Raw genomic sequence first — 11,080 nt, forward strand, 5'->3', positions numbered from 1 at the left:
TTTACTATATCTTTTTAACATAAAAATGATAATAATAACTTAGTGATTTTTACTTGAAAATAAAATAAAAAATACTTTAATTATGTAAAATTAATTTAAAAATATAAATACTACAATATAATATGTTTACTTATAAATTTGAACTGATTAATAGTACTAATTGAAATAAATTTGAACTGACTAATAATTATAGTTGAATTATACTATTCACTGAAACATAATAAAAAAAAATATAATAATTGGTATGATGAATAGTAGTAAATCAATGTAACACTATTCATTTTATATCGAATTTGATGGGATGATGTTATTTTTAGTGTTTTACTGATGATTAAATTACACCAAATTTAATGTTTTGATGATATATTGGATTAGCCTAATGTACGACCTTCGTACCAAAAGAAATCAGAAGTAAAAACCAGATAGAGAGCACATCGTACATATACTTGAAACCCATACTCTCGTCGTATATTTTTTGGATTGTATCAAATAAACAATGACATGGACACATAACTTTTAGACCATACACAAAAAATTCCTTAACGTGTTCCACTCTAGTAACAACCACCAATTGATGGGCGAGGCTGTCTTTGTCTGGATATTGAAACGAGCCCAAAAGAACATAAATATCTTTAATGGGCCTTAATGCCCAAATTGAAGTTCACGTGTTTGGCCCATGGTTACATTGCACACTACTTGTCTTTGTTTTGTTTTTGTTTCGGCTTTCTAATTACTAATTAGTATAAACCGAAGTATCGAACCGAATCCAATCCGGGTGAGAAAAAGAGCCGAAGCTGATTGGATTCTGGAAAAAAAAAATTAGTAAATCAAAATTGAAGCAGAAGAAGAAAAAGTAGAGCAGAGTGCAAATTTGGAGTGAATGGAGTTACAGAGGAGGAGAGTAGCAGAAGCAATCCATGTCTTGAATCACGATTCTCAATCTTCCAACAGAGTCGCAGCTAATCAATGGCTTGTTCATTCATTCATTCAAAAAAAAATGGCTTGTTCACTTCCAGCAAACTCTGGAGGCTTGGGAGAGAAACAATTGGAGAAGTGAGGAGAGAAGTGGTTTAACATATTATCTTTATATAGTTCAATAGCAAAAATGTATCTGCTTTTGGATTTTAATAGCTTTGACTTGTTTCTTTCTTGCAGGATCTTCCTCATGTTTTATTGTACAAAGTACAGTTTCTTAGCGATACACTTCTAAAAACCAGATCTTCTAAATGCTGATTTTGAAGTTGTCTCTGGCCTAGCATGCTTGATGTCTGAGATAGGACAGGCTGTGAGTATGGGACGTTATTGCTATTCACTTAACTTCTTTTTTTTTTTTCCTTTTTGTGAGACTCATGTTGGTTTTGTTCCAAATAAACTCACAACCTTTAGCATTTTTTTTTTTGGGTCAGTTGCCAACACCAAGCAGATTCCGCTTTGGTTTACGTTTGCATTTTGTAAAAATATCTCGTGAAAAAATGAATATGTTTTTCCTTTTTCTTTTCATGAAAACAGAAACATAAACTTTTGACATTTTAAACAAACCAGGCCTCAACTATAGAAACTTTCTACAGTTTTCTCAGCTTTAGTTGATGCTCTTGTGCTGCGCGCTCACGTTACATCTTAGAAACTTTCTTAAGTTCAATGTCTCTTTCTGTTTTATAACTATAGAAGCTATCATATCAATTGCAGCAATAGTAACTCCTTGGAGAAACCAGTTTCAGTGTATTTTTATGTAACCTTGAAATATTTCCTTCATATTCATATAGTTCGCATTGTTGATTTGGTCAACTAATACGGTTATTGTGGAAATTTTGTTAAACTTGGTTTCAGCTCATTTTCCTAACCATCTTAGTCTCACCTTTCTTATTTTTAACAACAGTCCTCTCGCTCTATCTACACAATATTGGTTTTAGAGTTTGCCAATTTCCTGAATATTATCAAGTTCACAAATTTTTGAACAACCGCGTTATTAATTGTACTGATAGTCTTTTTTTTTGTGCTTCTAAAATTCCTTGGCAATGTATCTTCAGGTCAATGAGTTTACCTCCAGTGATGAGAGTCCACCAGGGCTAGACCTACCTGATGGCCAGTTGCATTTTAGAAATAATCTTCTTGAGCTCTTGGTAGATTTTTGTCAGCTACTTCATCCTACAACATTTGAGCGTAAGGTGTCCCCTCACTTAACAATTCAAAATCATTACTTGATTCAGTATTTGCCACGTGACTAGTTTGTATTATGAATCAGGCAGGTTTTACCCCAAGTTTGTTTTTTATTTTGTTTGTTAAATGCGAGGTTGAAAGCAGCGTTCGGTACTTCTTCCATATCTGATCAGTTCTCACGGGTTCTATTAGTGAACCATGATGCTCTGTATAACGTTTGAGTCATTTAGATTACTTATCCATCCATCGTCAGTTTATGTTTTGAGAGTGGGGATGATATCTCTAAGCTTGGAAGTTTACTGGAATTGCAGTTTCTATTGGTTTTCCTTGTCTTTACTAAGGATTCTACCGTGTCAGGTTTCTGAGATTATCTTGCAAGAGGGAGAGGCTCTTGAATTTTCATTGATCATGCAACTGGTTTCTGCATTCTCTGTCAGGCCATCCAGTGAGCTCAAGGGGTTTATATGTGTTGTATGTTAGTTCATACTCTTGCTTTTCTCCTGGCTTACCAACATTTTTCATGTACTCTTAATGCAATCAACATTTAACTATAATCAAATCGCTGGCAGATGTTGTTGGCTCCTTTTCAAGATGGATCTGTTTTTCCAAGTAACGGTAGACCCTTGCTGTAAGTCTAGTTTCTTCAGTGACCGTTCAACATAATATAGTTACAATTCCAGTTTTTATGTTCATTTCCATTCTGATTGGTATTTTTTTCAGTCTCCTGTAAGATGTGTATGTTCATATCTCATAACATCAATTAGACTGATTGTATGTTTTTTTTTGCTTTCAGATTATTTCTTGCAGGAAGGATTTCTGAACCCATTTGTTCACATGCTTGTGCCTCTGCTCTTTGTAAAATTTGTGAAGATGTTCCTCCAGCTGTAATGCATGAAACATCTAATTTAGTCATCTTAATGCGGATAGGAGAGGTTTCAGTTTCATTCACCCCTTTCATTAACTGTTAAGACAAGGTTCAAGTTACACTGACACATATATTATAGTCTCCTGAATCATTATACTTTTATCTTACTTAGTGTTTGGATCAGTGGAATTTGGCGTTGGAAGATGAAGAAGAAGTCATTAGCGCTATCACCGTGATTCTCCATTCTCGGCTCTGTTTCTAACAAAGAGCTACAAAATAAATTATTAACTCAATTGCTTTCGTCCAGTTATGGAGTTCTCTCAAAACTTGTAAGTGTTTATATTGTTCAGCTAGAAAAAGTTCTTGATCATTTCTTTTTGCTGCACAAGTAACTGTTGGTTCATTCTCTGCATTGTTGGAAAAATAATCAGCTAAGTGTCCACAGATGATGCACCTCTGAGATAGAATTCAGACTAATACCTCTGATGATTTTAAGTAGATGATGACGTCGAGTCTTCTAGTAGACAGAGTCCAGCCACTTACACAAGAATGTTGAGCTCTGTTACAAGAGGTCTTTACAGGTCTGCTTCTGTGACTTCTGTATTTACTATCTTGCTTAAATGCTTTGTAATCGAGGAGGCAGCGTGTGAACTTCAATTCATCTATGAAAACACTGCCATACTTTTCATTGTATATATTTGTTCTGTTAACCTGCATCAACTATTTTTAATAACTGCAAACCATTATCATTAGCAGCTTGCACTCTCTGTAAGCTTTCAATTATAGAGAGTACAAATCTAATAAGAATATACGACTGATGACTTGTTCTTCACTTGCTCAACGATTTAGGATTGGAACTGTATTCAGATTCCTTGATATTCAACTTTCATATAGTGGACAAAGGAATCATTTCCATGCATAAAACACATCAACCACACACAAGGAAAATGAATCTTAATCAAGAACTAGAAAACAAGGCAAGATTCCTATATATGTATTATGAACGAGTTTGTAATATGCATAACTAAACAATGAAAGTTATTGCTCTGCATGCAAGTTTCAGATTTAGATCATAAGAGTGTGTGGGTAAAGTAAAGAACACTTTTATCCGAACTTGAAGATTAAAGCTATTTCATTTACAAAATCGGTTGTGACAAGTGGCTCAATACCAATACTTCCTCTCCCCCCCCTTCTTATGCTTCCTCTTAATCTTCTTGACATACGGAACAGTTGAAACTTCAAGGGAGTAGTGCATGTGATCAGAATAACTAGGCACATCGAGGTTGTAGTTCCAAACGGGAGGTACCTGAAGCAAACGTACATTAAAATCGATATAATAAAATGCTTCCATACAATAATGTGGAAAGTTTTTACCAAGAAACGGACAGGTGTTGTTGCATCACTCTTCCACCTAGCCTTGAGACTATGCTGTGGAGGAAACCTCCCCATATCAGCTTTAGCATTTTCCTTCTTCCCCCATGCAAAGGCCTCCTTGGTTATGTTAAACAACATCATACCGTCGCTGCTGCATATACCCATTACACTTTCTTCGCCAAAGTATTTACATCGTCAGGTGTAGGAGTCAACACAATGTCAAGAAATGATCATGTCCGCACAAAGCCCATAAGCGACATCCCTCTCATGTGGATATTTTCCATGGGAATGTCGGAAATGTGCAGTTCCATCGTCAGGTGTAGGAGTCAACACAATGTCAAGAAATGATCATGTCCGCACAAAGCCCATAAGCGACATCCCTCTCATGTGGATATTGTCCATGGGAATGTCGGAAATGTGCAGTTCTCTGTCTGTGCTCCACTGCGGAGGGAGTAGGATGTGCGTAACCTGGTTCTTCTCAAAACCGACAAATACACCCACGATCATTGAAGTTGAGTCTTCAGCAGCAAGGAAGGTATCCACGAAGTTGATAGGAATGAAAAGCCCCTCAAAGTCATCTTCTTTAAGTTCTTTGAAGTCAAACTGTCTCTCCCAGGCATCCTCCTCCTCTGTCCTTACTGGTTGTCCTGCAATAGTGTACATATATATGTCTCAAAGCAACAGTAATAAAGTTCATACAGAGAGAGATCTCTAAACAGAACACAGAAGGGCCAAGAAAGACAAAGCGAGGAACATAATCTCACCTCGAAAAGCAGCCTCTGTCTTTATCGATTGTGCAATATGGACAATAGTGAGTGCTGATCATCTCCTGTTGAAGCCTGGTTCAAAAAATAAGATAGCCATTCTAGTGACCAGTGGAACTTTCAATCAAGAAGCCCCACATATCTGACCAAGATCAGCTGACTTACCATATGACTGAAACACATCCCCAATGGTTCAGAGACAAGAACATCAGCTTTCTCAGGTAAAACAACCTGACTTCACCTGAGTTTCACAAAGAGGGAGCAACATACTCAAACTATTTTATTTTAAGGACTGCACTAAGATTGTCTCGCAAACTGATAAATTAATTTCAAGTTGGACCATTTCAAAATATAACACAAATCGATAAGATAATAAAATAATTTTTTTTTAAAAAAAACTATGTAAATATATGGTCCATTATACATATAAATTATTAAAATTTATACATTTTATATATGTACAAGTTAAAATGCTCTTGTTACTATCCTCAAGATATAAAGCTTGCACTGAGTGTTCTCCAATCGTATAAATGAATCTGCTTGATCTCTTCACTTTATTCACTATGAAAAGCTTGCATCAACTCTTATTGATGTATGGTTTGTTGATAAGAAAGTTTGATACCTTAATCTTGAATTTTGCTTATCACTTTTCTCTCTTTATTCTGGTACATGGGAAGTATGAACCTCAATATTGCGAATAAACTATGTGTATAGTTTTGTATTTGATTAATCAAGTGGGCTGCCAGAGTTAATACATATCTCATTTCAAAAAGTTCTTGTGCAAGTAGGCTGTAGACTGTAGAAGCACCAGCTTATAAACCTGCCAAGTCTACATATTTCAACTACTTGATCGTGGTACTAAAGATAAACACTGTTTAAAAATGGGACAATAAGACATCAAATCTAAAGGAAAATGGAGTGTTATTGGAGTGAGGTTTCTCTTGGTATTTCGAGTTTTGTTTCAGCTTATTTAACAGAGTTTATGTAATGAGACTAATCATCCATTACCTCCTTGATAAAAACGCTTACTACGGGTTGGTACTTTGTGAGGTCTAAGTAACAAGGTGACCCACCATATGATCTCCTTCCATACAAAAAAAAATGCGTCTGAGATTTCTTTCATCTGCAGCAAAGAGTGGGAAAATCTTGTTTTGACATTTCAATGGTTCCTAAGAAGGTATGTGGGAAAGATGAGAAAAAGCCAAATGCCATGCAAATGTGACCACATGATGGAGAAGCCCACTTAAGCAAAAGCCCAAATGAGAAGAAAAGATCAGTGAATCATACAAAACGTGAAGAAGGAAGAGACTGAGAAATCACAACCATACAAATGAATGACAAAGGCTATCCAGAATCTCATCTCCTTTGCCTCCAACTCAGCAGTTCTCTTTTCTATATTACTTATCTCTGTTTCAACATTGCTTTCTGTCCTCATTTTTTCTGCTGCTTACATTATACACATCTTCTCTCTCTCTCTCTCTCTGGTAGCCATGGCTTCGGCTACTTTCTCTGTGGCCAAACCATCTCTTCAGGTTTTGCCTTCTTCATTATCTGACTGCCTTCCAATAGTCTCATCATCATCATCATCTAATGATGCTCTATGTGTTTTTACTTTACAGGGTTTCTCTGACTTCTCAGGACTCAGAAACTCCTCTGCTCTTCCCTTGGCCAAGAAAACTTCTTCTGATGAGTTTGTTTCCTTCGTCAGTTTCCAGACTTCTGCAGTATGCTCCTTTCCTCTCAGTTGTTTCTGTGTTATATGTATATCTTACGGCACAAGTGTGCATTGCCATGATCAGGCATGACTGTAGCTTTCTGAAATAAAGTACTGTATGTTGTAGATGGGAAGCAATGGAGGATACAGGAAAGGAGTGACCGAGGCGAAGCTAAAGGTAGCCATCAATGGATTCGGTAGGATCGGTAGGAACTTCTTGAGATGTTGGCATGGTCGTAAAGACTCTCCTCTTGATGTCATTGCCATTAACGACACTGGCGGTGTCAAACAAGCGACGCATCTCCTCAAATACGACTCAACTCTTGGAATCTTCGACGCTGACGTCAAGCCTTCAGGAGACTCTGCTCTCTCTGTTGATGGAAAGATCATCAAGATTGTCTCTGACCGCAACCCATCCAACCTCCCCTGGGGGTAAAAACAATTTGTTTTCATTCTTTTCAAAATTGATCGAGAACTTTTACGAACGTATCTTGGTGATGATGAATGTTTTAGGGAACTAGGCATTGACTTGGTCATCGAAGGAACCGGAGTGTTTGTAGACAGAGAAGGTGCTGGAAAGCACATTCAAGCTGGAGCCAAGAAGGTTCTGATCACTGCACCTGGTAAAGGTGACATCCCAACCTATGTGGTTGGTGTCAATGCTGAACTTTACAGCCATGAAGACACAATCATCAGCAATGCTTCTTGTACTACCAACTGTCTCGCTCCATTCGTCAAGGTTCTTGACCAGAAGTTCGGTAAGCATGATTAGCCTACAGTAATGACTACATAATCATAATCAATACTATTAAAACAGTAACATAACCTATTGATATAGTTATTAAAACTTCTTATTAATCATTTTAAAAATATTATATAAATAAAAACATAAATACAATTAACAACACAAATATAAAAGTTACTTTTAAAAAAAAATGTAAAACAAAAAAATATATTAAGTACGGGTCAGAATCATAGTGTAACTTAAATACTAAACTTATTACTTCTTGGTTGTTTCTAACATGGCAGGGATCATAAAGGGTACAATGACAACCACTCACTCTTACACTGGCGACCAGAGGCTGCTAGATGCTAGCCACCGTGATCTGAGGAGAGCAAGAGCAGCGGCTCTAAACATCGTTCCGACATCTACAGGAGCGGCTAAAGCCGTGGCGCTAGTGCTCCCTAACCTGAAAGGAAAACTCAACGGGATCGCGCTGCGTGTGCCGACTCCCAACGTCTCGGTGGTCGACTTGGTCGTGCAGGTCTCGAAGAAGACTTTCGCTGAGGAAGTCAACGCTGCTTTCAGGGATGCGGCTGAGAAAGAGCTTAAAGGTATACTCGATGTCTGCGATGAGCCTCTTGTCTCTGTCGACTTCAGGTGCTCTGATGTGTCGTCCACCATTGATTCTTCTCTGACCATGGTTATGGGAGATGATATGGTTAAAGTGATTGCTTGGTATGATAACGAATGGGGTTACTCGCAGAGAGTCGTTGATTTGGCTGACATTGTTGCCAATAACTGGAAGTGAAAGAAGACTCAACTGTTTGATGTTGTTCTGCTCCATTTTTTATTTTACTGTTATTATTATGATTCGGAATGTATAATTGTAGTTCCTGAGTTTATATGTATTTGTGCTCTTCAAATTTTAATAGTAAAAAAGCTTTATATTCGAACATATACATCCTTCTCTTAAACTCAAATATATTAATTTTCCAGACAAAGTTTGAGATTATGTTACATCACATGCAACTGAAGTCATTGTTTGCTTCTTATGTTTCAACTTTTCAACTGAATCCAAAAGCTAAAAATAAAGATTAAAAAAGAACTAGTTAACTATAAAACAGTAGCAAGGATCTATTTGACACTCCTCTAGCTTTGAAGAATCATCCTGCACTGTCTCTTCCTCTGTTGTCAATTTTCTTTCTTCATCTTCTTGCATTACTCTTAAAAACTCTTCAAGTGCTCTCTGCATCCATTCATACCGACACAGCTCCAATGCTTCTTTAACATTCAACTGCAACATTTTTCATGTAATTCCCAAAGTTATGTATGAAAAGAAAGAATCATTCATCAGTTTATTCGAATTTAAAAACTTGTTGTTACTATGTTTTGAGATTTTTAATATTTACCCATTTCCTCTCACGATTCTCACGTTCTGGCCATTCCTGGAGTTCTTCGGTTACCTCTAATGCAAACATATATCCTTTGCATCCACCAAAACATTCATTCTCCTCGTTACAACTACTTTTGCTTCTAAATTCCCAAACTCCTAAAGGAACTTCCTGAAACAAATGACCAAATAAATGACAAACATACTTTCTCAATCTCTTTGTTTTAAACAGTTTTTTAAGAAACTTACTCTAAGGCTTCCTTTAACTCCAGCTTCTTCCATGGCTTCACGAGAAGCAGCTTCAAGAACTGTCTCATCATCTTCCCATCCTCCCTTGATAGTAGTAACATACACAACCAAAATAGAAAAGAGTTTTCATAAAGACAGTAAGAAAGGGAGATTTATCTTTTCAAAAAAAAAAAAAGGGAGATTTTCAGAAGATTTTTTTTTTTTAAAACCTTTGGGAAGACAAGATCATGACGATTAGGAGATGAAACCATGAGAACTTGAAACTTGTTTACAAAGTCAACACTTGTGTCTTCTTCACTTCCCTCTTCTTTGATCAGCCTATACGGAATGCATCTGTCCAGAAAACACTAAGAATTCATTGATATGATATTGTGATGAGGATGATGATGAAAAAAGAAGAAGAGAATAGACTTTTATTATGTACCCAGAAACGAGACGAAAGTTGTTGTCGTAACGTTGACGATCTCGTCCTGTCCGAGATAATATAACGGACATTGATGAATCTGCAACAAAAGATTCAACACAAAACCAAAAAAAACACAGAGAATGCTGTCTGTTACGTTCTTGAAAAGCCCTCTTCTTGATTATTAGGGTTAGTAAGAAATGTGATCATATTCATGGGATATCATTTCATCTTCATCTTCGGGAGAAACAACAACTCTTTTTTTTTCCAGAATTAACGTTTTTTAAAAAAAAAATCTTCTTGTTTTTAAGTTCTCTCTATTTTTAGCTAGGGAGAAGAATGAGGAGTGTATACCAACGAGCATTCATTGCTGTTTGTGACCATCAACTGTCTCTATTTAAATCAAAATTTTTAATAAAAAGTATCATTACAATGAAGTTTTCTTTTTTGAAAAAAAAAATTAATTTAAAATGAAGTTACTTAGGAAGATGAAGCAAGTGGCTGACGGATCTGATTCCATAATGAAAGTTCATATCAACAGAGTAATATTCTCCACTAAAGAGAATAACTCTGGATAATAGATGCTACAGAAACTTACCTTGAGATGTGTTTCCAAGAAGACCATTGACACCGAATTGGTATACTACTTCCAATCTGTTTCGAGCTATATTCCACTTTTAGTATTTCGGACAATTAAAGTATATCTCTTAAATCAATAATCCATGTTGTTATGGAGTTGAGATTGTGTCGGATAATATGTTTCATAAATCAATAATCCATGTTGTTAAGAACTTTACTGTTATTACCAAACCCCTACGTGCATGGTTCAATTGATGTATTTGGAAGCACGTACCATACTACCATGTCTTGTATGTTACGTTTTGTTGATGAGATGTATTTTGCTCTTTTATTATGTTTCAACAGACTGCACGCGTCGCGGTTTGAGACAGTGAGAGCAATATATCTTCATGATCGTCAAAAACCAAAATAAATAAATAGTTTACAAAAAAAAAACAAAAAAAATAAATAATATGAGCACAGCTTCAAGAAACAGTGAATTTTGGTTATGCACCAAAACATTTATGTTACTCAAAGATAATACACAAGAAATATTCTAATACTATTATGTTAGTAGCATCAGTGATATTTTCAAAGATAAAACATAGAAAACATGTAAGCCTAATAAAATGATAAAATGTTACATGTAGTGATTTTATTAAATTATATATTTTCTAACTTTACTGTTAATAGTAAGGATCTGCTGCCAGAAATAATAATTAATATAAGAACATCTTGTCTAATTTTGTATTTCATATCACTTTATAGCTTTTATAACTTGATTTTGGGGACAAAATTTAAAATAACATTATGAAAAACATATAATTAAACAAATTTAAACTATACTCTGAATCTCAACTCAATCCAAGATATATAACAAGA

The 11,080-nt window shown here is 35.7% G+C and overlaps 4 protein-coding genes and 1 long non-coding RNA gene across 18 annotated transcripts in view; 2 read left to right on the forward strand and 3 right to left on the reverse strand.

Annotated features, from left to right (window-relative positions):
* The first annotated feature begins 760 nt into the window (after positions 1 to 760).
* LOC108810247 (uncharacterized) lies at positions 761 to 3,755 on the forward strand. 13 transcript variants are annotated; one of them, XM_057006947.1, is made up of 8 exons: positions 761 to 1,068; positions 1,156 to 1,285; positions 2,028 to 2,165; positions 2,515 to 2,628; positions 2,727 to 2,785; positions 2,951 to 3,089; positions 3,195 to 3,355; positions 3,522 to 3,755. In XM_057006947.1, exons 2-7 carry the CDS (start codon positions 1,265 to 1,267, stop codon positions 3,282 to 3,284), a joined length of 561 nt encoding a protein of 186 aa, XP_056862927.1. In that variant the 5' UTR covers positions 761 to 1,068; positions 1,156 to 1,264; the 3' UTR covers positions 3,285 to 3,355; positions 3,522 to 3,755. The 13 variants fall into 13 exon arrangements, 2 of the variants coding, with proteins under 2 accessions (XP_056862927.1, XP_018437878.1); XM_018582376.2 differs by having other exon boundaries at positions 761 to 1,053; XR_008944224.1 differs by having other exon boundaries at positions 761 to 1,053; positions 1,156 to 2,165; positions 2,291 to 2,628; positions 2,951 to 3,131; positions 3,207 to 3,355.
* A 325-nt stretch (positions 3,756 to 4,080) lies between these two features.
* On the reverse strand, positions 4,081 to 5,236 carry LOC130510549 (uncharacterized). The gene is made up of 3 exons (XR_008944236.1): positions 5,161 to 5,236; positions 4,397 to 5,043; positions 4,081 to 4,328 (listed from the first exon to the last, which is right to left on the reverse strand). It is a non-coding gene; the product is annotated as an uncharacterized LOC130510549 (long non-coding RNA).
* A 1,243-nt stretch (positions 5,237 to 6,479) lies between these two features.
* On the forward strand, positions 6,480 to 8,553 carry LOC108810222 (glyceraldehyde-3-phosphate dehydrogenase A, chloroplastic). Of its 2 annotated transcripts, XM_018582354.2 has the most exons (5): positions 6,480 to 6,692; positions 6,780 to 6,884; positions 7,002 to 7,306; positions 7,388 to 7,632; positions 7,904 to 8,553. In XM_018582354.2, the coding sequence occupies exons 1-5, from the start codon at positions 6,495 to 6,497 to the stop codon at positions 8,404 to 8,406; spliced, it is 1,356 nt and encodes a 451-aa protein (XP_018437856.2). In that variant the 5' UTR covers positions 6,480 to 6,494; the 3' UTR covers positions 8,407 to 8,553. The 2 variants fall into 2 exon arrangements, with proteins under 2 accessions (XP_018437856.2, XP_018437865.1); XM_018582363.2 differs by lacking the exons at positions 6,480 to 6,692; positions 6,780 to 6,884 and having other exon boundaries at positions 7,105 to 7,319.
* Positions 8,554 to 8,562: 9 nt separating this feature from the next.
* Positions 8,563 to 10,012, reverse strand: LOC108810236 (nudix hydrolase 12, mitochondrial). Its single transcript, XM_018582370.2, has 5 exons — positions 9,662 to 10,012; positions 9,447 to 9,570; positions 9,238 to 9,321; positions 9,008 to 9,160; positions 8,563 to 8,892 (listed from the first exon to the last, which is right to left on the reverse strand). Exons 1-5 carry the CDS (start codon positions 9,730 to 9,732, stop codon positions 8,704 to 8,706), a joined length of 621 nt encoding a protein of 206 aa, XP_018437872.1. The 5' UTR covers positions 9,733 to 10,012; the 3' UTR covers positions 8,563 to 8,703.
* Positions 10,013 to 10,116: 104 nt separating this feature from the next.
* Positions 10,117 to 11,080, reverse strand: part of LOC108810288 (nudix hydrolase 12, mitochondrial-like) — a 1,932-nt gene continuing 968 nt past the window's right edge. Inside the window, exon 6 of the mRNA XM_056987652.1 lies at positions 10,117 to 10,150. Coding sequence (XP_056843632.1) covers positions 10,117 to 10,150 — 34 coding nt within the window. The remainder of the gene's footprint in view (positions 10,151 to 11,080) is intronic.

This window comes from Raphanus sativus, chromosome 1 (assembly GCF_000801105.2).
Source record: "Raphanus sativus cultivar WK10039 chromosome 1, ASM80110v3, whole genome shotgun sequence".
Taxonomy (NCBI): Eukaryota; Viridiplantae; Streptophyta; class Magnoliopsida; order Brassicales; family Brassicaceae; genus Raphanus; species Raphanus sativus.

Coding starts and splice junctions, on each gene's coding strand:
- LOC108810247 (XM_057006947.1), top strand. CDS start 1,265: ATGTCTGAGATAGGACAGGCT. Junction 2,629..2,726: donor TCAAGGGGTTTATATGTGTT/GTATGTTAGTTC, acceptor AATCGCTGGCAG/ATGTTGTTGGCTCCTTTTCA. Junction 2,786..2,950: donor AGTAACGGTAGACCCTTGCT/GTAAGTCTAGTT, acceptor TTTTGCTTTCAG/ATTATTTCTTGCAGGAAGGA.
- LOC108810222 (XM_018582354.2), top strand. CDS start 6,495: ATGACAAAGGCTATCCAGAATCTCATCTCCTTTGCCTCCAACTCAGCA. Junction 7,307..7,387: donor CCATCCAACCTCCCCTGGGG/GTAAAAACAATT, acceptor TGAATGTTTTAG/GGAACTAGGCATTGACTTGG. Junction 7,633..7,903: donor GGTTCTTGACCAGAAGTTCG/GTAAGCATGATT, acceptor CTAACATGGCAG/GGATCATAAAGGGTACAATG.
- LOC108810236 (XM_018582370.2), bottom strand. CDS start 9,732: ATGTCCGTTATATTATCTCGGACAGGACGAGATCGTCAACGTTACGAC. Junction 9,571..9,661: donor AACTTTCGTCTCGTTTCTGG/GTACATAATAAA, acceptor TTTTCTGGACAG/ATGCATTCCGTATAGGCTGA. Junction 9,161..9,237: donor GAGTTAAAGGAAGCCTTAGA/GTAAGTTTCTTA, acceptor CATTTGTTTCAG/GAAGTTCCTTTAGGAGTTTG.